This window comes from Pelmatolapia mariae, linkage group LG3_W (genome assembly GCF_036321145.2).
Source record: "Pelmatolapia mariae isolate MD_Pm_ZW linkage group LG3_W, Pm_UMD_F_2, whole genome shotgun sequence".
In the NCBI taxonomy this organism is placed as follows: Eukaryota; Metazoa; Chordata; class Actinopteri; order Cichliformes; family Cichlidae; genus Pelmatolapia; species Pelmatolapia mariae.
Window position 1 is genome coordinate 52075468 of NC_086229.1, and position 27455 is coordinate 52102922.

The following is a 27455-nucleotide window of genomic DNA, read 5'->3' on the forward strand; positions in this document are numbered from 1 at the left end:
AACAACCAACAACCCTTTAAGGCAGCGGTCCCCAACCCCCTGGCCTCGGACCGGTACCGGTCCATGAGTCGTTTGGTACCGGGCCGCGAGAGTTGAGGCTCAGGTGTGAAATGTATGGTTTTCAGGGTTTTTATCGGTTTTCAGCGTTATTTTATTATCGTTTTTATCCTTAACTCTGTTTTCCTGGGTCTTTTCACGTGTGTTATGAATAAATCGTCTTTTTTCGGTACCGGTACTAGTTTTATTTTGTTGTATTTATCCGCGACACCTTAAAAGCCGGTCCGCGAAAATATTGTCGGGCATAAACCGGTCCGTGGCGCAAAACAGGTTGGGGACCGCTGCTTTAAGGTAATAAAACATCACTGAGCTAACATCTTAGTTAGGTTTCAGACTTCAAGTCAGTTTCTTTGACTTATACCAAGTGAAGGTTTAATGTTACATGTTGAGAGAAAAGAGATGCATCCATGCTCATTCGACTTTTAATTCTTTCTGTGCTTCTAAAAAGGAAAAAAAAAACTTTAATCTCTGATTAGGATCCTACATGAGTCATATTCATTTTAATAATATAATAGCAATAATAATTTTACATACCTATTCTGTGCAACTTTAACTCTGGTTTCCAGATGGTCTCCAGCAGTCTGAGTCGCTCTTCATCAGTCCAGACAATAATGTCTTCAGACTCATGCTTCAGTCCAAGCTGCTCTCCCTCCTGACTGCTGCAGAGTTCCCCCTGTTCCTCTTTAATCTGGGTCTGAGGCTTTGGGTCCTCCTGGTCCAGACTGGAGTTCCTCTCCTGATTACAGACCTGCTGCTCATCCAGACCCTTCTCTTCCTTACAGTCATATTGTTGTGGGGGGTCTTGAGGAGAAAAGAAACACAATAAAAAGGTCATTAATGTGATGAACAATAACAGAAAACACTATTTTTAAAAAGAACTTTGTGCGTTTGGCAGCCATCCTAAAAGGTTGCCCCCTTTAGGGGCCTCCACAGGAGATCATCTGCCTCCATCACACTATCTCCTCTTTCACACTAACTCTCTGCATGTCCTCCTTCACCACAGCCATGAGCCTCCTCTGTGGCCTTTCCTCCTCTCTTACTGCCTCCTAAAATGTCATCCACTTCAGAGAAGTCTGGTAACAACTTGTAAAATGTGTATTGTATATCTGAGGTCTACCTATATCTTTACTGCACAGTCTCAGTGCTTGGAGAGGAACACTGACGCTTGATGTACTCAACAGTGGAATCTGTTCGACAAACACTTTAAATAAATGAATCAAAATATGTCAATCAAAAAAAGCTTTCGTTAACTATATTTAAATTTAACTGCAGAATAAACTTCAGTCAACATATTTAATCATTTATTGTAATCTGGTTTTGTGCAATGATATAAACTAGTTTAGATTTATTCTGGATATTCTCACCACGACTGAGGGTAGTGTTATTCCAAACAGCACAACACCTAATCTATCAGTGACCATCACTGGACACTGACCCACAGCACTGTTAAATACCCAGTTTAACATCTTCTAGTAAAGTCAGTCACACTGAAGAATCTGAGCTTGAACAGCACAGAGTTAAAAACATGTCCATACCTATGATGTGTGAGTTTCTGTCGGGTTTCCGGCTGATATCCAGCAGTCTGTGCTGACGGTTGATCTCCTCCTCATACTGGATGATGGTTTTTTGAACCTCTGAGAAGATTTCTTCACCAACAGCAGTTAGTCTCTCCTTGATGAACTCTCTCAGATACTGAACTGAATTCATTGCTGCTTCACAACTGAAATATTTTCATATAACATCACCAAACTAAAGTCCTCGGCTAAGTGCAAATCAAACATGAAGCTTACATTGTCTAAGCTAGCGGTTCCCGCTTTTCGTGTCACGTGATCAATCCTCAACAGTCCCGCGGTCTTTATATTTACATGTTGGCCACATAAGGTCACATTATACAGACAGATAATAAAAGACTGTTAGACTTTGTAAGTTGAGTGTCTTTATGGTGCGTGATAATCCTTTTCATTAAGTATTTCCAGCTGTTTGTCGCTCCTCTGCGCTTTAGTGATTCTTCTTGTCGTGTCTATGTTTGTCCACCAGGTGTCCCCCTCGGCTCAGCTCTGTGTGACAGTTTTCTACACCCATGATGAAGAAGAGGTTCTTGTTTTTTTTTCAGTCTCTCTGCTCACTTTAATGTTTACTGCTGGTTCAGTGGTGTGTAATGATTTTCTCACATTTGAAGTCAATCACACTGAGCTCAACATGAAGTTCCTGCTAACACAAACTAAAGTGAGTGACATCGTGGAATGAAGAAAGATGAAAAGATTTTGCTCAAAGTTTTATTTCATATAAAAGCTTTTTGTTCACGCTAAAGATAATGATATCTTCATTTAATAGAATCTTTAAAATTACATTTTATAGTCAGAATGACAACAACGGCAGAAAATGCATCATATGTTAAGGGAGATTAGCACACTTGACAAGCTGCCACTGCCTCTGCTTTCACTGCATTGAAATCAGTCATGAAACACGCTTAATGTGCAACAAGGACTATCATTTGCAAATACACAGCTATACTTAAAAATTTTATATGAGAAAATTTACCAGGGGAGACACAGCTGGCTTTGCAAGAGATAGAGCAGGTTATCTATTAATCATAAGGTTGGTGGTTCAATCCCCAAACAGTCTGCATGTTTGTGCCGTTCCATTTATGATGAAACAACTAAGCATGGCACACACCTGTCGCATGTACATTCACCCCCGTTTGTTTTGCTATGTTTAAACAACTCCTCAGGTTGTGTCACTAGGAGGCAGTGTATAAAAGCGCAACAGACTTCCCCGTTTACACCTCTGGCAAGATAAGGTCAAACTTTGTGCCTCTGCTCCGTCTCGGTTTGTCATTTGGTTTTTCTAACAGTGAGGCAAATTGTCTAGCAGTTCAATTGAAATTTAAGCATGAAACAATATCAGTGCGTGTGTGTTTGTGAAAGTTGTGTGTGAATGTTAGAAAGTACTTACATAGGAACAGCATAGAAAAAAAAGCTTGCTTGAGTGGGTGAACGGGGCAAGTTGTAAAAAGCACTGTGAACGCTCAATTAGAGTTGAAAAGTGCAAACTTTAAACTGGACCGAAAAATAAGACTTGATTGCCTCTAATAAATGAGGCTAACCTGCTTCAGACAGTTTGAGTTCTTATTCTCTGGTGCAGACTCGGTGCTGTTTAAAGGTTTGAGATATAAAGGCAGAATTCCAACATAGTCCAAGTTAAGAGTTGATATGAGGTCAGCTATACAGTGCATGTCTCCCATTTTATAATCTGATATTTGTGCTAGTAGAACAATAAAATTATTTGCTGCCAATAGAAAAATAATTCAAGGAATAAAAGTTGTGTGAAAAAATCGGTATTATTTATTAGTGATGCTCATCAGGGAAACACAAAGACATAAGACATTGTTGAAAAACTTCAGACCTTCCTGCTGTCTGGCACAGAGGTCCAAACGACTTCTTAGGGATGTGATTAGATTGATAAGAATTTTGACATTCCGATTCCATTCTCAGTATCACTTCTTGATTCTCCTATCAAATCTCCTTGGCTCTGCTTTGAGAGTCACCACTATCACCAAGCAGCAAATCAAATCAAATACATTGTGCCAATTAATTACATGCTGTCAGGTCAAATGTTTATGCATGTTGGAAGTAACGGAATACATGTACCGGCGTTACGTATTTAAAATACAGAACATGAGTAACTGTATTCCATTACAGTTACCATTTAAAAAGGTGGTATTCAGAATACAGTTACTTTGTTGAAATAAATGGATTACACGGGATCTACACGGGGTATTTTCCTGTTTCATATGTTAGTCTATACCCTCTCTATGTTTGGTAATTCCATGGTGGTGGAAACCCAAACAAAACACGCATTAAGAGGCTGTAATGCCTGGGTCTCAATCTCATGGCTCATGTCACCTCTACTTGTGGCCCTCATAATGACGTGATGAAATATTTTTACAAATTATTATTCAAAAAATATTTAATTTTAATTTTTAATTGAAGGCAATAGGCAGAGTGTTACAGGCATAGCTCTAGAGAATGTGGCCTCATGGGCAGTGTAGTCCATGCTGAGGGAGAATGGATTGCCATACCTGTTGTGTGTCTGTGAGCGTGAGGGAGGGAGAAAAAGGAGAGTGGAAAAGTACGAGTTCTCACCGAGCAGAAACGGGAGCTGGAAGCATGTAAATATAATAATAACCACTGCAGCCAAGAAGAGTGCCTGACGAGCCCAGTTTTAAGTAAGCTATAAAGATTTGACTGTACACTGTTTTCGTGTTTTTTTTTTCCTAAAAACAATAAGTTCTTTTGGGGCAGCCTTTCAACGCCTCTCTCTGTCTCGCTGTGCAAAGTTGACCCAGATAACAAAGTAAAGATAGTTTTCGGCCCGACAAGGAAGCCAACGTATTAGTCAGAGGTCCCTTTACTATGGTTCGGAGCCGCGGACCTGTTTCATATACGTGCGGAATAGTTTTGTATTCGAGATCGCTGCAAAAAGTGCAGCCTTACCTAATGTCCACCCTACTGTTACTCACTTTATATTAAGATTTAAAAATCTAGTTGGTATTAGTATAACGAGTAACCTTCAAAATCACACAGGATGAGTACATTCATGTAGTTGTAAAAAGCATGATAATATATTAAGTGATCCAAAGTATTCCGCTACGTTATTCAGAGTAATGTAACAAAATACATTTTGGGGCATGTATTCAATAATCTGTAGTGAAATACATTTTAAAAGTAACCTTCCCAACACTGATTACTTTTGCATTACTCTGTAAAATGACATGAATATTACACGAACATGTGCAAAAGAAAACTGTCTCTCTTACCTTGCTGTAGATTAAGAAACTACATTTGTCTGCGCAAACACTAGAATCACTAGAAGTGTAATTAAATAAATAATCGTATTCTGTGATTTCCGTCACATAGATGATGACAGACACTTGTCGACAGAGAATTATTTTAAAATGTATGTGAAATGGACTATTATGATTGGTCAGAATAAGCTCATGAAAATATAACAAACGTTACTTTTTTATATAGGAGAGCATATTTAGTCTTTTTTTCCATTTCAATATATGCTTTTTAATTAATTTAAACTAGAACCTAATGCTATGCCAGCTGTTACCTTTGGCTGAGAGTTTATAGAACTGATGATGATGTTGTAGAACTAGAAATTGTAAATGTCAACCAAACTTTGTGGGCTGTGAGCAAAAACCAAAGCCAACTGAATCCAAAAACAGTTGAAACCCTGTGTGGTTTTACAGTAACACATCTCAGTCAGTCTTGTTAACAGATGGAGAATTTTCCTGACAACAGTTGAGCTTGTTTTCTTTAACAGTCTCAATATTTTATTTGATTGTATGAGTATTTCTCAAAATTGTGTTTATCATAATTACTGATCACCTGGTGTAGTAAGGAACTTTGTTTAAAATTGTGCTGGGCTTATCTGAATCATTGTTTTACACAACAGCATTTACAACATGTAGCAATAACAAAATTGGCCAGCAGGTGTCCCTGTGGAGCTGGTTTCATGAAGCCTAATTTTGCTAATCATTAACAACCAGAAACCACAGAAAGTCAATGACATTTAGCAACTTCTAGCAACTAGCTCAAATAAGAACAGGGATTTCCTTCTTTCTTACTGTAGGGGCAGCTACACTAACTCTGTCTCATGAAACACTGCCACCTAGTGGTTACATTTTCAATAAAAACGAGCACATTCTGTGTACAAATAGTTTCTCTAAGACTGTTTTGTTTAAAAAAAAAAAGAGAGAAAAAAAAGAAAACACCCTGCCTTTTTCCTCAACACACATATTTATTTCAGTCTCGAACAAAAAACTGGAACACGTCTTCAATTCTGGATACGTTAGCAGAGCCATTACAACTACAGTCACTGCCAAACGGATCCTACTCTGGAGTCCAGCCACAGGATCATCCAAACCACACTTATCATAAAACATAAAACTATACACCCATGCTCAAGGACTGACCAGATAAAGGTCACAAATGTGAAAAGATTGTAAGAGTCAAAACATCAGTTTCTACATTTATTTAAATCAGTGCAGCCATTTGACTTCTGGTTAGTGAGCTCTACCACCCACACACTACTACGACTCAAAGCTGTCTCACACTTTGTAACCATGAATATTTGAAGCAGTATGAATTTGTCTTATGTGTCTCTTTAAGTGTGAGCTACAATTGAATTTCTTTCCACAGGTACTGCAAGAATACGGCTTCTCACCTGTGTGAGTTCTTATGTGAGATCTCAGTGTCGATTTCCGACCAAATGTTTTTTTACAGGTACTACAAGAATACGGTTTCTCACCTGTATGAGTTCTTGTATGAATTTTCAGTGCTGATTTCTGACTGAATCTTTTCCCACAGGTGCCGCAAGAATACGGCTTCTCACCAGTGTGAGTTCTTATGTGAGCTTCCAGTGCTGACTTCGAAATTAATTCCTTCCCACAGGTGCTACAAGGATGTGATTTCTTACCTGTGTGAAGTTTCCAGTACTGACAGAATTTTGTCCTACAGGTCCAACAACAACAACATGATTTAAAACCTGTGTGAACTCTCCGATGTGTAGTCAGTTCGGATTCAGAGTTGAGAGTTTTTCCACAGTTGTCACATGTTAGAACATTTGTCTTTGTTTCAGTTTTACTCTGACTGTCTGATGCAGGAGTGTTGTCTACTCTCTGATTGTGACCTGTTTTATCTTCTTGGCTCTCTGCTTCAGGAGAGCTGTGAGAAAGGAGCTGCTCACTGTTTAGTTTTTGTTCAGTCTCCTGCTTCAGTCCAACCTGCTCTCCCTCCTGACTGCTGCAGATTTCCTCCTGTTCCTGTTTAATGTGTAGAGGCTCTGGGTCCTCCTGGTCACAGACCTGCTGCTGTGTGGCGTCTGAAGAGACAAACGGAGAAAAATGATAGAAAAACGGTGAAAATATTTTCTAAACTCAGAATATTCTCATTACTTTCACATTTCTCTGTGAAAATGACCTGAAATCCATTTTCTACTAATTAGCCACACACCAACACAAATCCCTTTCCTAATGACACACATATGATCTTTCTCTTAGCATTAAGATATGAACACAAAGCCGAAAACACAAATTAAAAATGAAAACCAACACAAAGAGACTTTGAAGTGGTCGTCATAGTGATTTTACTTTATAAACATGAAAAGGTAGAAATGGAGGCTTCGGCCTGACTGCTCATCAGTTTCTTATGTGTTGAAGTTCAGGGTCTGGTTGCTGGGCTATTGTCTACAGTATAAAATATGTGCAGAGTATTTTAAAATATAGTGTAGTGGCAATTCCTTCTGTTTGACAAACCAAACATCCCGCAATTACAAATCCACAAGCTACTACTGCACTGAGATAATATTTTGTACGCAGGCAAAAGAAGGCCACTATCCATACTTGAAAGTTGCGTTTTTACGGCTTGTTCATCCAGTTTGGCAAGCAATAACAAGGTTCATTTTTTGTTACTTCCTGCTGCTTCGCCTGCTCTGGTAAAAAAACCATAGGCCAGTGCATGCTGGTCCAATACCAGTCTCTATATTTATACAAAAAATGGCCCTACAGCTCTTACTGACTGACTTAACAAGGTAAACACCAAAACCAAACCAAACACTGAAACAAATATTAACCTACAAATAAAACTTGTAAATAAACCCCAAATTACAAGTAAACTAACAACAAACTTTAACAAATTTCAAAATGAAAAAAATAAAGAACAAATAGCTCCAACATATAGAATACGGTACTGTACACACATACAGATGTTTTAAGATTATACAAAGGGTTTAAAAGAGCGTAGGGAGGGTTATTATGGCTTAAAACATCTAAAAAATAATTTCAGAAAAGATATGGTTTCCATTTCACTGATTGGTACCTATCGTGGTGGGTCCCAGACCGCAACCCTCCTGATAATCGAGGAAATACTATTTAGAAAACAACCAACAACCCTTTAAGGTAATAAAACATCACTGAGCTAACATTTTAGTTAGGTTTCAGACTTCAAGTCAGTTTCTTTGACTTATACCAAGTGAAGGTTTAATGTTACATGTTGAGAGAAAAGAGATGCATTCACATCATTCAACTTTTAATTCTTTCTGTGCTTCTAAAAAGGAAAAAAAAACTTTAATCTCTGATTAGGATCCTACATGAGTCATATTCATTTTAATAATATGATAGCAATAATAATTTTACATACCTATTCTATCCAACTTTAACTCTGGTTTCCACATGGTCTCCAGCAGTCTGAGCTGCTCTTCATCAGTCCAGATGATAATGTCTTCAGACTCATGCTTCAGTCCAAGCTGCTCTCCCTCCTGACTGCTGCAGAGCTCCTCCTGTTCCTCTTTAATCTGGGTCTGAGGCTCTGGGTCCTCCTGGTCCAGACTGGAGTTACTCTCCTGGTTACAGACCTGATGCTCATCTAGACCCTCCTCTTCCTCACAGTCATATTGTTGTGGGAGGTCTTGAGGAGAAAAGAAACACAATAAAAAGGTCATTAATGTGAAAAAAACTATTTTTAAAAAGCACTTTGTGCGTTTGGCAGCCATCCTAAAAGGCCTTTAGGGGCCTCCACAGGAGATCATCTGCCTCCATCACACTATCTCTAGCACGCTCCTCTTTCACACTAACTCTTTGCATGTCCTCCTTCACCACAGCCATGAAAATCCTCTGTGGCCTTTCCTCCTCTCTTACTGACGCCTAACATGTCATCCCCTCTCTGATTCTTCTGTCTTTGGCCAACAGTAACACAGTTTCCACCAACACCTTGTTGGCCAAAAGGACCCAAGGCTGTCGTTAACTTGGGCCCTGATCGATCCAGTACGGAGGTCAAATTCTTAATTATCCACATTTGGTGAAGATTTTACACCAGATATCCTTCATGACAAACCCCCCAAAGGGAATTTGTTTAAAGCAGTTATATTAAGAAAAGGGCTGTGAATCTACCGAAACACAGGAATGACCGTCTCAGCCAGTGTATTCAAGATAGTGGGCAATAGGGCTGGGCCATATCATACCGTTCACGGTAATACCAGTATAATGTTGGGCAACGATAGAAAAATGAAATATCGCAATAGAATATGAGTAAAACGGGCATGCGCAGTGCCTTTGTTTTTGTATGTACACGGCGGAAAAAGCATGGCCATGAAAGCAAATCGTTGAATGAAACGGATGAACCAGAATTGGTTTGTAAAAATGCTGCAACTTCAGTGGTGTGGAACTGTTTTAGCTTTCATCTGTCAAAAACACAACAAAGCACTATTTTTGGTAGAGCATGCTAGCGGACCGTCATTGTTACCGTTTTTTTTGGAAAATACGGCACACTTAAAATCTATCCTTTGATTTTTCTGAAAATCGACAGTGCCCCTTATAATCCTGTGTGCCTTATGTATGAATTCTGGTTGTGTTTACTGACCTCGAAACTATTTTATGTGGTACACGGCGCTCGAAAATCTGTCAAGTTTTAGTACGACTTTCCTAAGCTACTAACCGGACTACTTGATGGATTGTCGGAGCATTACGGCTATCGTAGGCAGGCGCCTCCTGGAGTGATACGTTCTGTGCTTCAACATAATATTACCGTGTTGTGTGTGTATAACCTCGTTTTACGTTTTGTGGATATTATACATGGTTATGCTGAGGATATGTTGGCCAATTTCTACTGGAAATGCCTTTTGGTTAAACTGTCAGCAAGGATTTGCATTTGCACTGTTACATTTTTATATAACTCTAATGCACATAAAAAACAGCTGCTTGTTTAAGTGAAAATACACTGATGGAGGTTTTTGCACTAATAAAGTTGTGGAGTTGTAAAGTATTTTGTCTAGTGTCAATTATATCATCAGTTATATCGTTATCGCAAATTTTCAAATGTATATCGTGATAAATATTTTTGGTCATATCGCCCTGCTGTAGTCGGTAACATTCCACAAACCAACAAATGCTCCTATTTCTACTGGATTAATTCTAAGTTCACATTGAACCAGTTTGTTAGAAGACACTAATAAATGTGAATGAGAACAATGTTCTTTTTTCTTATTAAATAAATTGAAAAGATGACTGAATGTACCTTTAAATAAAGAATCATTTCCACTTAAGAGAAGTCTGGTAACAACTTGTTAAATGTGTATTGAATTTCTAAGATCTACCTATATCTTTACTGCACAGTCTCAGTGCTTGGAGAGGAACACTGACGCTTGATGAACTCAACAGTGGAATCTGTTCGACAAACACTTTAAATGAATCAAAATATGTCAATCAAAAAAGGAGCTTTCATTAACTATATTTAAATTTAACTGCAGAATAAACTTCAGTCTACATATTTAGTCATTTATTGTAATCTGGTTTTGTGCAATGATATAAACTAGTTTAGATTTATTCTGGATATTCTCACCATGACTGAGGGTAGTGTTATTCCAAACAGCAGAACACCTAATCTATAAGTGACCATCACTGGACACTGAACCACAGCACTGATAAATACCCAGTTTAACATCTTCTAGAGAAATCCTGGAGAAGCTGATAAACTTTCAGATTTATCACCAATCAACCAAACACTGAAGAATCTGAGCTTGAACAGCACAGAGTTAAAAACATGTCCATACCTGTGATGTGTGAGTTTCTGTCGGGTTTCCGGCTGATATCCAGCAGTCTGTGCTGACGGTTGATCTCCTCCTCATACTGGACGATGGTTTTTTGAACCTCTGAGAAGATTTCTTCACAAGCAGCAGTTAGTCTCTCCTTGATGAACTCTCTCAGATACTGAGCTGAACTCATTGCTGCTTCAACTGTGGCTGGGCAGATCGATACAAATGATACAGACATATTGGTATAAGACCCACACTAACGTGAAGGGATCAATACTTTAGTTTGTGTCTCTCACAAATACAGGCCATTTACCATTATCATTTAGGAATTTCTCTAACATCTGTCCATTCACATCTGTCAGGTTTATATTGTTGATTGTCATTTAGGCTTAGAAAAATATAACCATATATGCTTAGAAGTGTATAATCGATTGTGTAGTGATAGGATGTGTGATAGTAGTCTGCAAAGACTGTGTGCCTTCCAGAGTGTTTTGGCATTCACACTCAGATCCTGGAGTCACAAGAAGAGCTTGTACCATCTTTTATTGTTTTATGGTATAGCAAACACAAGTACATCTGTTTTAGTCTAGGTGCCTTTTGTTTAGAAGAACTGCCGGACTGCAGGTTTAGGGAAGTCCTTCACAGGGTCGCATCTTGATTTAGGTAGTAGGCCATCACTCTTTCCCTCATCAGATCAGTTGGTTTTTGAGCTGTTCTTTACTCAAGTGAACTGGCTTCACGTTTCTAAATAAATTACAGTACAATGTTTCTAAATCTCACTGCAACTGCTGCGCCATAATAATCTCTCCTGGTTCATAAATCTGTCCCAGAGCTTATATAGTAACACATATCTTATTTTCCTATATTTACTTGTTGTAATTCAGTGGAACTTGTTTCCACCTTCTGTGACTGCAGTAACATTTCCTTCATCCATTAATTATCCCAGCTGAAGTAAAAATATTAATAACAATGAGCTGATTTCAGAATGATGTTAGTTTTTTGTCATGTTTTCCTGTCTATGCTGAGCTCTTTATCACTTCAGCCACAATCATGAATGTGAATATGAATTATTTGTTGCTCACATTCAGAACATCTTCCTTTATCACCATCTTGTCACCTTTTCCACCACATTTATTGTCATTCTACCTACTGCTTGAACACTTTGCCAAAACTGCACCTCCTTTCCATTTACTAGACTCAGTCGTGTGTCTTTCCCTTACTGAACCACATGCCTACAAACACTCATCGGAGAGCCGTGTCTCAGTATTTTAGCACTCTTCACCTCCCTACATGCTTATTTATGTCGTAGCTGAATCTGGTTCCACTCACCGAGCCGAAGACTTTTTCTTCTGGAGACAGTTTATTATCCTCGATTTAAATCCGTCCTCGTGTCTCGTTGTCACGGTTACACTGCGCTCACTGTCCGTTTCATCCACATCACAGCTTTACTTTCACTCTGTTTTTTTTTATTATTATTTTATTTTCGCCTCTTGTTTGACCTTTTTTCACCCGCGCTCTTCTCTCCCGCCATCGACTCCTGTCCTTATTTCACTTCCTGAAACGTCACGTCCGTCTGCTGTTTCCGGTCCCTTCGCAGACCTGCCGGTCAAACCTCTCGTGGACCCTCCCCCCTCCTCTTCTGCTCTGCTGTTGTGTGTGTGTGTGTGTGTGTGTGTGTGTGTGTGTGTGTGTGTGTGTGTGTGTGTGTGTGTGTGTTCACGTGACGTTTTCTACTAGAACAGCAAACACCCCACGCATATCATTAAACAAGGAAGAGCAGGAGTGTTTAGAAGGAGAGACAGTGACATTTCTCTTTTTAACAGCACCAACAGTAGAGTTTGGTAACAGTATGAGGACACTTTTTGGTACAGCATCTAAAACTACAGCAGATCCTTTTGGTTTTATGGATATTTTGAATTGTCCCACAAATTTTGAATTGTTGTTCCACAAAGCAACTGCATATGTGAGCACATGAAGCATTTCCCCCCATTTGTCCATATTTACCATTCTAAAAGTTCTCACATCTTCCCTTCAGGCTTTGAAAGCTGTGATAGAGGACAGACATAAGGAATTCAATGGGAAAGCCATGGTCATTGTGTTAAAGGTAACTGGGTTTAGTGTAACATCACACAATGTGTTCATTGTACAGCTTGTTACTTTCCTCTGTGATTCTACTGTAGAAACATGATCAGGTAGAAACAGAAGCTGGAGCCTGACTGCTCATCAGTTTGTTACCCGTTGAAGTTCATAAGTACTTTTAATTTACAAAACGCAGTATCATCGGACTTCCAGGCAAGCTGAAAAGCTGAAGAAACCTAGTGTTGTGTGTGTGTTTTCGCCTCTTGTTGAACTTTTTTTCACTCCCGCTCTTTCTCCCGCCATCAACTTCTATTCTTACACACACACACACACACAGAGAGAGAGAGAGAGACTTGTCAGACTTGTCAGACTTGTGACTCAAGGTAAATTAATGTATTATAATAATGTAATTGTATTTTGTCACTTACAGTCAGTGTGTCTTGGGTAGAAAACTGTCCCATCATTTGAATACCACAGACCTGCAGGTAAGGACCCAAAATGCCACTGCGGACACAACAGTGGAGGTTCAAACATAGCTGGGTCAACCAAACACTGGAAGACTAGAGAAACATTTAGAGTATTAGAAAGGACAGAAAGGACTTTCTAATTCTTTGGGGAAGTGGGTTGCAGCATAATCTTTCAGCTCCGAGGCGTTTTGGTTGCCCCTTGAAAACTGACATGTTATAACACAACGTGGAATATTCATAGTAGTATGTCAGGGGGTAACAAGAGAAAGACAAGAGGAATCCGGCAAGAAGGTGCGGAGGAAGGAGTTTTTTCACCGAAAGAAGTTGACGGTGCTAGCAAGCTAACATTCTTGCGGAGCTGAAAAAAGTCCAGGATAATTTAAAAGGTGAAATAGCGGAAAAGACTGGACTTCTGAAAACAGAAATGTCGGAGTTTAGGAAAGAAGTGGGGCAAAGGCTCGACGAAATTGTCACGGACATGAAAGAGGTAACAAGCAGGATTGAGGAGGTCGAACAGAGAGTAACCTAGGTGGAGGAGGTCACAGTCGACCTTAAAGACGTGCTTGGCCATACTCTCCAGTTACAAGAAGACCTCCAGACACGTCTGTCCAACCTGGAAGCCCGCTCCCGCAGGAATAACATGTTCACGGGATACCAGAGGGGGAAGAAGGGGACAACATGCTCGAATTCATGGAGAATTTTATAAAGAAGGAACTCTCCCTCCCCGACTCCAATCTGGGCATACAGCGGTGCCACCGCTCACTTGGCCCCAAGCCACCTCCGGGCTCCAACCCCAGGTCCATCGTGATAAATTTTTTGGAATACAAGACCAAGGACTTGGTGCTCCGGTCTGCGTGGACCAAAAAAGAAATACTGCTGAAGGGGAGACGTGTGTATTTCGACCAAGACTATCCTAGTGACATTTTAGCAAAACGCAAAGCATACAACATGATCAGGAGGATTTTAAAAGAGAAGGGGCACCGCTTCCAAACACTCTGTCCGTCAAGACTGCGTGTGTTTTATGAAAGCGGACCCGTGAACTACAATAACACGCAAGACACATTCGACGACCTGGAGAAGAGGAAGTTGATGGAAAAGGGAGCGGACGACCCAATCCCACGCATCCCCGTACTCAAGCCGAGGACGCCCTTCTGGGAAAGAGCGAGCGGGACACCACGGCGGACCCGGGAGGAACGGATGAAATGCATCCAGGAAAAGCTCCAGAGAAGTGCATGGATAGTAACACCTAAAAGGAATTTTTTTCCCGCACCTAGTACGGCAGTTTTCCTCTGTAAAATAACAATGGTGATGTCTCTCCTAGTATTTTATGGGACGCAGCGAAGGCAGTTCTCAGAGGGAAGCTAATTTGGTGGTCCTCATATAAAAAAAGGAAAAAGAGAAGTATATAAAAGACCTTACTACGAGACTGAAACACCTAGAATCAGAACATGTGAAACGTAACAATGATAACACCTAATCACAAATTAAAGAAACACAACAGATATTAAATAGGTTATACGAAGATCAAATAGAGAAAAGGGCTAAATTCACTAAGCAGAATTATTATGAAAATGGTCCCAAATCCAAGAGACTCCTTGCTTGGAGGATACGGAAACAGCAGGCTGACAGATTCATTCAGAAAATTAAAAACCCAGCAAATGATAAGATATGTCATGACATGAAAAGCATAAAATAATCTTTTGTGACCTATTATACCCGACTGTACGCAGAACCACACAGGATAGATGTGCCCTCTGTTAATGTATTTCTTTCCTCACTTGATTTACCATCGATATGAACAGAACAAAATAAAAGATTAACACAAACAATAACTGCGGAGGAGATTAACAAGACCATCTCAAAATTGAAAGGTAATAAGATGGCCGGTGAGGATGGCTACCCGGCAGAGTGGTATAAACACTTCAGAGATCTAGTAACCCCTCTGCTGAGGGATTGCTTTAACCATGTGCTTACAGGGGGTGAGATACCACCATCCTGGAAACGAGCAGTTATTTCAGTAATTCCTAAAGCAGGTAAAAATAGAACAGAATGTGGTTCCTATAGACCCGCCTCTGTCTTGATTATTGACTGTAGGATATTTGCAACAATATTAGCTAAATGGTTGGAATTTATAACTTCAGAACTAACGGATACAGATCAAACAGGTTTTGTTCGAAATAGGCAAACTTATGATAATGTGAGGCGGGCTCTCCATCTAATGAATAAAATGAAAAATATCGAATCAGTAGCTGTTAGTCTTGATGCCGAAAAGGCGTTTGACTCTGTCTGCTGGAATTATCTTTATTTGGCCATAGAGAGATTTGGTTTTAACAGCCAAATTATCAGATGCTTACAATCTCTATATAACTCACCCACTGCCAGGATTAAAATTAATGGGGATTTAACAGCTACACTACAACTAGAGAGAGGCTGCCGTCAGGGATGCCCCCTGAGTCCCACTTTCTTTGCGCTATTCATTGAGCCCCTGGCGCAAGCTATCAGGGAATCTAAAGACATTAGAGGTGTACTAATTAACGATATAACGTATAAAGTTGGTTTGTATGCTGACGATGTTCTCATAACGCTAACTAACCCGGAAATCAGTCTGCCTAATCTTTTTTCATTATTGAAAACATTTGGCATGTATTCCGGATATAAATTAAATTTACAGAAAACTCTATATAAATATCGCCCATCACAAGATGTTCAAAAGATAGCCAAGTTTAACTGGAGTAACACCTCTATAAAATATCTAGGAATCCATATACCCACAGATCTATCCGACCTCTATGAATGCAATTATGTCCCACTGACATCAGAAATTAGGACAGACCTGCAGCGCTGGTCATTATTGCCAATGAATATGCATAACCGGATAGATATACACACACACACAGAGAGAGAGAGAGAGAGAGAGAGACTTGTCAGACTTGTGACTCAAGGTAAATTAATGTATTATAATAATGTAATTGTATTTTGTCACTTACAGTCAGTGTGTCTTGGGTAGAAAACTGTCCCATCATTTGAATACCACAGACCTGCAGGTAAGGACCCAAAATGCCACTGCGGACACAACAGTGGAGGTTCAAACATAGCTGGGTCAACCAAACACTGGAAGACTAGAGAAACATTTAGAGTATTAGAAAGGACAGAAAGGACTTTCTAATTCTTTGGGGAAGTGGGTTGCAGCATAATCTTTCAGCTCCGAGGCGTTTTGGTTGCCCCTTGAAAACTGACATGTTATAACACAACGTGGAATATTCATAGTAGTATGTCAGGGGGTAACAAGAGAAAGACAAGAGGAATCCGGCAAGAAGGTGCGGAGGAAGGAGTTTTTTCACCGAAAGAAGTTGACGGTGCTAGCAAGCTAACATTCTTGCGGAGCTGAAAAAAGTCCAGGATAATTTAAAAGGTGAAATAGCGGAAAAGACTGGACTTCTGAAAACAGAAATGTCGGAGTTTAGGAAAGAAGTGGGGCAAAGGCTCGACGAAATTGTCACGGACATGAAAGAGGTAACAAGCAGGATTGAGGAGGTCGAACAGAGAGTAACCTAGGTGGAGGAGGTCACAGTCGACCTTAAAGACGTGCTTGGCCATACTCTCCAGTTACAAGAAGACCTCCAGACACGTCTGTCCAACCTGGAAGCCCGCTCCCGCAGGAATAACATGTTCACGGGATACCAGAGGGGGAAGAAGGGGACAACATGCTCGAATTCATGGAGAATTTTATAAAGAAGGAACTCTCCCTCCCCGACTCCAATCTGGGCATACAGCGGTGCCACCGCTCACTTGGCCCCAAGCCACCTCCGGGCTCCAACCCCAGGTCCATCGTGATAAATTTTTTGGAATACAAGACCAAGGACTTGGTGCTCCGGTCTGCGTGGACCAAAAAAGAAATACTGCTGAAGGGGAGACGTGTGTATTTCGACCAAGACTATCCTAGTGACATTTTAGCAAAACGCAAAGCATACAACATGATCAGGAGGATTTTAAAAGAGAAGGGGCACCGCTTCCAAACACTCTGTCCGTCAAGACTGCGTGTGTTTTATGAAAGCGGACCCGTGAACTACAATAACACGCAAGACACATTCGACGACCTGGAGAAGAGGAAGTTGATGGAAAAGGGAGCGGACGACCCAATCCCACGCATCCCCGTACTCAAGCCGAGGACGCCCTTCTGGGAAAGAGCGAGCGGGACACCACGGCGGACCCGGGAGGAACGGATGAAATGCATCCAGGAAAAGCTCCAGAGAAGTGCATGGATAGTAACACCTAAAAGGAATTTTTTTCCCGCACCTAGTACGGCAGTTTTCCTCTGTAAAATAACAATGGTGATGTCTCTCCTAGTATTTTATGGGACGCAGCGAAGGCAGTTCTCAGAGGGAAGCTAATTTGGTGGTCCTCATATAAAAAAAGGAAAAAGAGAAGTATATAAAAGACCTTACTACGAGACTGAAACACCTAGAATCAGAACATGTGAAACGTAACAATGATAACACCTAATCACAAATTAAAGAAACACAACAGATATTAAATAGGTTATACGAAGATCAAATAGAGAAAAGGGCTAAATTCACTAAGCAGAATTATTATGAAAATGGTCCCAAATCCAAGAGACTCCTTGCTTGGAGGATACGGAAACAGCAGGCTGACAGATTCATTCAGAAAATTAAAAACCCAGCAAATGATAAGATATGTCATGACATGAAAAGCATAAAATAATCTTTTGTGACCTATTATACCCGACTGTACGCAGAACCACACAGGATAGATGTGCCCTCTGTTAATGTATTTCTTTCCTCACTTGATTTACCATCGATATGAACAGAACAAAATAAAAGATTAACACAAACAATAACTGCGGAGGAGATTAACAAGACCATCTCAAAATTGAAAGGTAATAAGATGGCCGGTGAGGATGGCTACCCGGCAGAGTGGTATAAACACTTCAGAGATCTAGTAACCCCTCTGCTGAGGGATTGCTTTAACCATGTGCTTACAGGGGGTGAGATACCACCATCCTGGAAACGAGCAGTTATTTCAGTAATTCCTAAAGCAGGTAAAAATAGAACAGAATGTGGTTCCTATAGACCCGCCTCTGTCTTGATTATTGACTGTAGGATATTTGCAACAATATTAGCTAAATGGTTGGAATTTATAACTTCAGAACTAACGGATACAGATCAAACAGGTTTTGTTCGAAATAGGCAAACTTATGATAATGTGAGGCGGGCTCTCCATCTAATGAATAAAATGAAAAATATCGAATCAGTAGCTGTTAGTCTTGATGCCGAAAAGGCGTTTGACTCTGTCTGCTGGAATTATCTTTATTTGGCCATAGAGAGATTTGGTTTTAACAGCCAAATTATCAGATGCTTACAATCTCTATATAACTCACCCACTGCCAGGATTAAAATTAATGGGGATTTAACAGCTACACTACAACTAGAGAGAGGCTGCCGTCAGGGATGCCCCCTGAGTCCCACTTTCTTTGCGCTATTCATTGAGCCCCTGGCGCAAGCTATCAGGGAATCTAAAGACATTAGAGGTGTACTAATTAACGATATAACGTATAAAGTTGGTTTGTATGCTGACGATGTTCTCATAACGCTAACTAACCCGGAAATCAGTCTGCCTAATCTTTTTTCATTATTGAAAACATTTGGCATGTATTCCGGATATAAATTAAATTTACAGAAAACTCTATATAAATATCGCCCATCACAAGATGTTCAAAAGATAGCCAAGTTTAACTGGAGTAACACCTCTATAAAATATCTAGGAATCCATATACCCACAGATCTATCCGACCTCTATGAATGCAATTATGTCCCACTGACATCAGAAATTAGGACAGACCTGCAGCGCTGGTCATTATTGCCAATGAATATGCATAACCGGATAGATATAATAAAAATGAATCTTTTGCCAAAGCTTCTCTATTTGTTCCAGGCACTGCGTATACACGTACCCTCCAAGCAATGTAACGATTGGAATAGGATGATCTCTAACTTTATTTGGGCCAAACAAAAACCAAGAATAAAATTTCAGACGTTACAACTGCAAAGAGACAAAGGTGGACTCGCTCTGCCGTGTCTTGAGGACTATTATAGGGCTGCACAGTTACGAGTGATGATTGGGTGGTGTGATCCAATGTGTGAGGCTAAATGGAAGGAGATAGATCAATCCTAATGTGAGACACCGCTTCAATCACTGCTTGGAGATCAACCGCTCATTAAAAGACATATATATGCAGACTTGCTCCCAGCGCTAATGAAAGTGCCCATAGAGATATGGCATAAGATACTCAAATATGAGAAAACGGACTTTATGATGGCCTGCTTATGATTCGGATTTTGCACCTGCAAACAAGGATAGAGATTTATACAGTGGTCACATAAGGTTATAACAGGCTACTGGAAGATTACAGATAAAAATGTACTAAAAGACTACCAGCAACTCCAGAGACGTTTTTACTTGGAAAGACAGGATTTCTTTAGATACCTCCAGCTGAGGCACCATTACGACAGAAACATAAAATTCCTAGAAGAGGAGGACATGGGCTTGGTTAAAATCTTCCTTGACTCTTGTAAGGGGAATACACCAAAGAGACAGATATCCAGATTATACAAATGTTTAAAAACATGTAGGGATAATGACACAATGTATATCCAAACTAGATGGGGAAAAGAGGCTGAAATAATAATACATGACGACAACTGGTTCAATATCTGTAAGGCTGTGGTAATGACCTTGAGCTCAGGCCTATGGAGGGAATTTGCATGGAAAAACACAGTGCGTTTTTTTGTCACACCGAATGCTAAGAGTAAACAAAGTAAAGACCCCGACAAGGCTCGGTGTTGGAGGAACTGTGGAAGTGTATCTGCAGGACATTTTCTTATTTTTTGGGAATGTGCCAAGATTGTCCCCTATTGGCTAGTAGTGATCACAGAAATCAATACCATGATGGGCTTGAACTTGGCCCCTGATTTCACTGTGTTTTATCTATGTGATTTGCCACAAGGACTGAGGAATTCAGACAAATATCTTTTATTGATATTATTGGCTGGTGCAAAGAAAGCCATAACTCGCAAATGGCTAAATGTGGATCCACCGTCATCCTTGGACTGGATAGGTATTATCAAGGAAATTTACACAATGGAGAGACTGACTTTTTCACTAAGACTGGCTGCGGATAAATTTGAGAAATACTGGAAAAAATGGGACCTTTACTTAAATGGAAAAATATTATAATTTCTGATACCATGCTGTTGTTCACCTATTTGACCTGATTGTACCATAAAGGGATATGTCCTTTTTGTTTGTTTGTTTGCTAGCCTAGATGCTCTGTGAGTGTTGGGGGTCTGAGTGTTTTGTGAAAAATTATACAAGACTGTCAATAAAAAATAAAGTGTAAAAAAAAAAGGACAGAAAAACGTAAATTCCAACTTGTATAAACTTTTGTTCCTTGAAATGATTAAAATGCTGCTCTTATTTAATGTGTTACATTATGTCCCTAGTAACACAAAACCTTCCCGCTATATTGGTTTCACTTTCCCTTTTGAACCCTCCATTGTACCATATAGACACACAAAGTTCACAATTTATATATTGGCATCACAAATATTATTCATTCATTTATTTATTAAGCCTCACACAGTGTGGTTATAATCACTCTGCCTGTTTAACATTTATTGTCCACTTGATGGCGCAAAAAAGCAAATGAAGCATCATAAAGCTTTAGTCCATGAATGCAGCAAATAGATAAAAAGCTTCAACGCTCCATGGAGCTTTATCTTTCCACCACTAGAGAGTTCAAATTACAATATATACAAATGGTAAATGGCCTGTATTTATATAGCGCTTTAATAGTCCCTAAGGACCCCAAAGCGCTTTACATATCCAGTCATCCACCCATTCACACACTGGTGATTTCAAGCTACGTTGTAGCCACAGCCGCCCTGGGGCGCACTGACAGAGGCGAGGCTGCCGAACACTGGCGCCACCGGGCCCTCTGACCACCACCAGTAGGCAACGGGTGAAGTGTCTTGCCCAAGGACACAACGACTGAGACTGTCCAAACCGGCAACCTTCCGATTACAAGGCGAACTCCTAACTCTTGAGCCACCATCGCCCCAAGATGGCCCCAAGACAAATATAGTGGAAATGAAATAAAGTTGAAATAATTAGACTAATTAGACATTAAAATATATTCAGTAAAATATATTGCAAAAATGTAACACATTAGATGCACACTGGCCCTTTCCATGCTCTATTTTAACAGTGCTGGCCTTTGTAAGATCCATGTTATTCAAGCAGAATGGCTTAATGTTAAGTGAAATGTGTGTCAATGTTTTTCAGGTATCATGTATGAAGACCTCACATTGAAGCTTTGAAATATGTGCAGATTTTGATTTATTTAAAATAATAATTATTATTATTTTGATTGCTGATTGCAAGACTGCTGGGACATTTAAAGTATGCTGAATATAAATATCAGTATAATTTAAACTCACTTTATCAGCCATAATAACAAATTATTATTAATATTGATATTGATGACTGGAAATTGCAATCATCACAATATTTCACTCACAATACTATATTATTTCCATTAGCTTTTTAACATGTTGCAATATGAAGAGCATATTGATATTTATCACATTTTTTCCAGCCGCAAATTATGTCCTTAAATTTAAATGTTGTCAGTATCTGTTTTGTGCACTAAGGTAAAGTTCCCTCACTTGAGTGTTTTTTGTTTTTGTTTTTGCTGGCAAATTAGATTATTAAGCTGTCAATAAAATCTGCTGTCAGTCTGAAATCTGCCTACAGTTGGGGTCATTTTAGCAAATACTTGCATTATCTATCGATTAACTTTGCTCACACATCAAAAATCACATATATGTTGCTGTATAGGAATATAACAAGAATTTAAATAGATGGTCAGCAAAGTGTCATTCAGTTGGCAATCTATCTCCATTTATAAATTAGAAACTATTTTCAAACTTTTAACAATCTTTCTGAGAATGACTACAGTCATTTTCTTTTGTACATGCTAGGAAATTATGGTCCTATTTCTATTCGTGTGACTGATCCATGTGTTTGGTCTGAATTTAGTCTGACTGGAGCTATTCACACCATCTTAACTACTGTATACCGCCTCCCCAAACCTAACTCTGTCTTCCTCAGTGATCTCATCTCTCGCTCTCTCCTTCGAAGGCGGACCTTCCTCTCTCAGCATCTCTGACATCCATCCGTCCTCCCTCCCACTTTCTTCTTTTACAGAATGCCTATCTGAAATAAAATCCTAGTTCACCTCTAATTTTCTTAAGCTCAATGCAAATCATTTCTCTCTGCTTATTGATAACTCCGCAGTTTTCCTTTCTCCTCTGGCTAAGAGCCTTAGTGTCATCCAAGACAGTTCACTTTCCTTTAAATATCACATCAATAATCTCGTTCTGCCTATTTCCATCTACGCAATATCAACAGATTACGTCCTTCTCTTTCCACCCAGTCTACGTCCATTCTTGTCCACAGTCTAATTACCTCCCGCATTGACTATTGTAATTTTCTCTTCCAGGGTCTTCCTCCAAAATCCCTCCATAAGCTTCAACTGGTTCAAAACTCTGCTGCTGGCAATATTACCAGAACCCCCTATACCAGCGCATCACCCCTGTTCTTCAGGAACTTCACTGGCTCCCCGGATAATATACAAATTTCTTCTGCTCACCTTCAAGGCACTTCATAACCTTGCTCCTCCTTACCACTCTGACCTGTTAAGCACTACCTTTTCTGCCCGTTCACTTCGATCTTCTTTTTCTATCCAGCTTTCTGTGCCTTCTTATGGCCTCACCACCACGGAAAGCAGGGCTTTAAGATGCTCTGCTCCCAGGCTGTGGAACTCTCTACCCTCAGATATAAGAAACATTGGTTTTCTTCCCCAGTTTAAGTCAAGACTCACAACCCATCTGTTCAAATCTGCATATCCACTGTGAACCCACTGTTTGTTCATTTTATCTTGTGCTTTTGTGTTTATTGCTCTTCTTTTGTCAACGTTGTGTTATGTATTTTATTCTAGCATTATTTTTATTATTGTTATCATCACCATGATCGTCATCAACAACAACAATAAATTGTGTTATTTATGTTGGCGCTAACGTTGGTCCACACTCCAAGCCACTTGGTGGCGGTAATGACCCACGTCGTTGTTTGCTAACCTCCAACAAACGACGACGAAGAAGAAGGAGGAGGGGAAAAAGGAGAAGAAGAAGACGAAGCTAAACGAGGCAAAAACCACAATAAGAGCAAAATGAAATCTGTAATGTGGAAATGGACAGTGTAACCGTGGCAACGAGACACGAAGAGGGATGTAAAGTATAAAAAATGTCCCAAGAAGAAAAACTCGTCGGCTCGGTGAGTGGAACCAGATTTAGCAACAACAGCGATAAATACGCAAGTAGGGAGATGAGGAGTGCTAAAATACTGAGACACGGATCTCTGATGAGTGTTTATAGGGATGTGGTTCAACAAGGGAAAGACGCACGACTCAGTCAAATAAGCGTTAATGGACTGCACAGTCTGCATGTAAATTAGCTCTGAGGTTAGGCCTCCCCCCACCACGGACATGCTGTAAGTATCAAAGCAGCTCAGATTACTCGTTTCTTTCTTATTGGATTTAAGAGAATGACAAAAGTTTCACTGTGAAGACGTGATTTAAAGATGAAAAATGTATAAATTGCACATATCATGTCCTGAGTAAAGGACTGGCATTTTTATCTTGGAGTGTCCGTTGTTTCTTACCTGTATTGGTTTAGGAAAACAATCACATTAGTAAAACACATATTACTGGATGCAACAGTTAGCTAGAATTGGAAGGAATTTGTCAGGCCAATTGTGTAATTGATTGATTCAAAGATTTTCTTTTTTCCTTTTCACTGCTTTACCCTTGTCTGCACAGGTGATGATGATGGATCTGTGTTTGCCAAATGCCATTAAGCTCTGAAGAAGAAGAGAGGTGCTGTTTGATGAAGCGGACTTAAGTTAAAGGAGAGACGCAAACTAAAGTATTGATACCATCACGTTAATGTGCATCTGATACCATCGTCTGTATCACTTGTATCGATCTGACATGCTGTCAACATGTGGTGATGTGTAAGAGCTGACAGGCTCCATTCACATGTTGAGATCAGAGCTCAGATTAGTTTCAGTTATAAGGAAGAGAAACTCACACAGTCACTGACACTGAGAGAAGAAATGGCACAGAAAGGAGTTCAGCTGGACCGAGAAACCTTCTCTTGTTCCATCTGTTTGGATCTACTGAAGGATCCGGTGACCATTATCTGTGGACACAGCTACTGCAGGAACTGTATTCAAACCCACTTTGATGAAGAGGACAGGAAGGGAATCCACAGCTGCCCTCAGTGCAGGAAGACTTTCACACCGAGACCTGTCCTGGAGAAAAACATCATGTTAGCAGCTTTAGTGGAGCAGCTGAAGAAGACTGGACTCAAAGCTGCTCCAGCTGATCACTGCTATGCTGGACCTGAAGATGTGGCCTGTGATGTCTGCACTGGGAGGAAGCGGAAAGCCATCAAGTCCTGTTTATCTTGTCCAGCCTCTTACTGTGAGAAACATCTCCAACCTCACTATGATGCAGCTCCATTAAAGAAACACAAGCTGGTGGCCCCCTCCAAGAAGCTCCAGGAGAACATCTGCTCTCGTCATGATGAGGTGATGAAGATTTTCTGTCGTACTGATCAGCAGAGTATCTGTTATCTCTGCTTGATGGATGAACATAAAGGCCATGAAACAGTCCCAGCTGCAGCAGAAAGGACTGAGAAGCAGAAGGAGCTCGAGGTGAGACGACTAAACATCCAGCAGAGAATCCAGGAGCGAGAGAAAGATGTGAAGCTGCTTCAACAGGAGGTGGAGGCCATCAATGGCTGTGCTGATAAAGCAGTGGAGGACAGTGAGAAGATGTTCACTGAGCTGATCTGTCTCATCCAGAAAAGAAGCTCTGATGTGAAGCAGCAGGTCAGATCCCAGCAGGAAACTGAAGTGAGTCGAGTCAAAGAGCTTCAGGAGAAGCTGGAGCAGGAGATCTCTGAGCTGAAGAGGAAAGACGGCGAGCTGGAGCAGCTCTCACACACAGAGGATCACAACCAGTTTCTACACAACTACCCCTCACTGTCAGCACTCAGTGAGTCTACACACTCATCCAGCATCAATATTCATCCTCTGAGCTACTTTGAGGACGTGAGAGCAGCTGTGTCAGAGACCAGAGATAAACTACAGGACATTCTGAGAGAGGAATGGACAAACATCTCAATGACAGTCACTGAAGAGGATGTTTTACTGTCACCACCAGAGCCAAAGACCAGAGCTGAATTCTTAAAATACGCATGTAAAATCACACTGGATCCAAACACAGCACACAGACATCTGTTATTATCTGAGGGGAACAGAAAAGCAATATTTATGAAACAACAACAGCCTTATCCTGATCATCCAGACAGATTCACTGGATGTTATCAGGTCCTGAGTAGAGAGAGTCTGACTGGACGTTGTTACTGGGAGGTGGACTGGGGTATGGGAGCAGTTTGTATAGCAGTCGCATACAAGAATATCAGCAGAGTAGGGAGAGTGAATGAATGTTTCTTTGGACGCAATGACAAATCTTGGGCATTATATTGGTACACAGACAATAATAAATTTCGCCACAACAATGTCCAAACTCACCTCTCAGGTCCTCATTTCTCCATAATAGGAGTGTACCTGGATCACAGAGCAGGTATTCTGTCTTTCTACGGTGTCTCTGAAACCATGACTCTCCTCCACAGAGTCCAGACCACATTCACTCAGCCGCTCTATGCTGGACTTTTTCTTTATGGACTTCCAATCACTGCAGAGTTGATTAAAGTCAAATAGACAAAGAAGATCGATTCATGTTGATCCCTGACCATTATATGTACTTGTGTAGTTTCTAAATGAGGCTTTACATTTTCAAGTTCAGTGGTCCATTGATGTGAAAATAATATTACACTGATTCAAACTTTTGTTACGACTGTTGTCGTAATTTTAATATTTAAATCTGAGTGTGCAGGTGCCTCTCCATGATTGGTGCATCCAGTGGGACGTTTCGTACCGATTGGCTAATGACCAGGAGGCCGCATATAAGAAGCCCCCTGGACAGCCAGTCATTCATCCTCGGCCCATCCCAACCGGCAGACTGTGTGTTCACTGTATGGCAATGTTTGTTTAATCCAAGAGCATCAACGGGAGGACCGCCTTTTTGTTTGATGACAGTTTTCTCCTGTTTTTGTTAGTTAGGGAGGCAAGTCGTTGTGGTTTGGTTTAATTCTTTTGAATAGGTAAGTTTGATTTATCCCTGAGATAGGCTCCCTTCTGTTTGTTATTTTGTCCATAGGTTCACCACGAAGTTATAATAATCTCCCTTCTTTTGTTTCTAAATTCACTCATTGTAAATAAATCACTGTCAAAAAGTATTAGTTGCGTGATGTGCTGCTTTGGATCAGACGGGGATGGATCTCCCTTATGTTATGGTCTGGCCATGCCTAGACAGACCATAACACTGTACTTACATTTATATACCGTATATATCATCAGTATAAATCTAAATTTGTTCTTATGGCTGATAATCATATGAGTTTAAATGATACTACTCTGCATATTCAGCATGTTTGAAATCTTTCATCAGTCTGGTTAGTGGTTTTATTCTGTAGTTGCTGTAGTGGGTTGTCAAATGCAACAATATATTGGAGCTGCAGTGATTCATCAGTTAGTCAATGATTAGAGAATTGATTGTTTTATCCTTGTTTTAGTCACATTTAAAGCTGGTTCCAGTTTCTGAAATGTGAAAATTTTTGATTTTCTTGATCATATATGACTATGAACTTCTTTCATTTTATGTATTTCTTATCAAGATCAGATTTATGGTTTTCTCACAAATGCCATCAAAGCACAGCCTCCTCCCTCTCTGTCCGCCATAGACGACCATTCTAAAACTGTTCTCAATTTTCAGCTCAAACCTAACATCGAAGGGTGTCTTTACATTGTCACCACATCAGTATGATACACTCTACAGGCATGAAATTTTAATATGTTGTAGTCTGGAAGTTCCTGCCACTCACAGTGAAATAGTTGTTGCGATCGGACCTACAGTTTTCTCTTGGCAAGCATTTGTTTCAGAGCTTAAATCCTGTTTGCCCAACTCTCTGTCTGACCCCAACTGCAGAG

At 40.2% G+C, this 27455-nt stretch overlaps 2 protein-coding genes across 3 annotated transcripts; one reads left to right on the forward strand and one right to left on the reverse strand.

Annotated features, from left to right (window-relative positions):
- Nucleotides 1-2364: 2364 nt before the first annotated feature.
- On the reverse strand, nt 2365-12199 carry LOC134624616 (zinc finger and SCAN domain-containing protein 2-like). Its single transcript, XM_063469624.1, has 4 exons — nt 11983-12199; nt 10672-10860; nt 8265-8531; nt 2365-6948 (listed from the first exon to the last, which is right to left on the reverse strand). Exons 2-4 carry the CDS (start codon nt 10841-10843, stop codon nt 6176-6178), a joined length of 1212 nt encoding a protein of 403 aa, XP_063325694.1. The 5' UTR covers nt 10844-10860; nt 11983-12199; the 3' UTR covers nt 2365-6175.
- An 11239-nt stretch (nt 12200-23438) lies between these two features.
- Nucleotides 23439-26704, forward strand: LOC134624605 (tripartite motif-containing protein 16-like). Of its 2 annotated transcripts, none has more exons than XM_063469608.1 (2): nt 23439-23612; nt 24157-26704. In XM_063469608.1, exon 2 carries the CDS (start codon nt 24453-24455, stop codon nt 26124-26126), a length of 1674 nt encoding a protein of 557 aa, XP_063325678.1. In that variant the 5' UTR covers nt 23439-23612; nt 24157-24452; the 3' UTR covers nt 26127-26704. The 2 variants fall into 2 exon arrangements, with proteins under 2 accessions (XP_063325678.1, XP_063325679.1); XM_063469609.1 differs by lacking the exon at nt 23439-23612 and adding an exon at nt 23620-23828.
- Nucleotides 26705-27455: the final 751 nt, after the last annotated feature.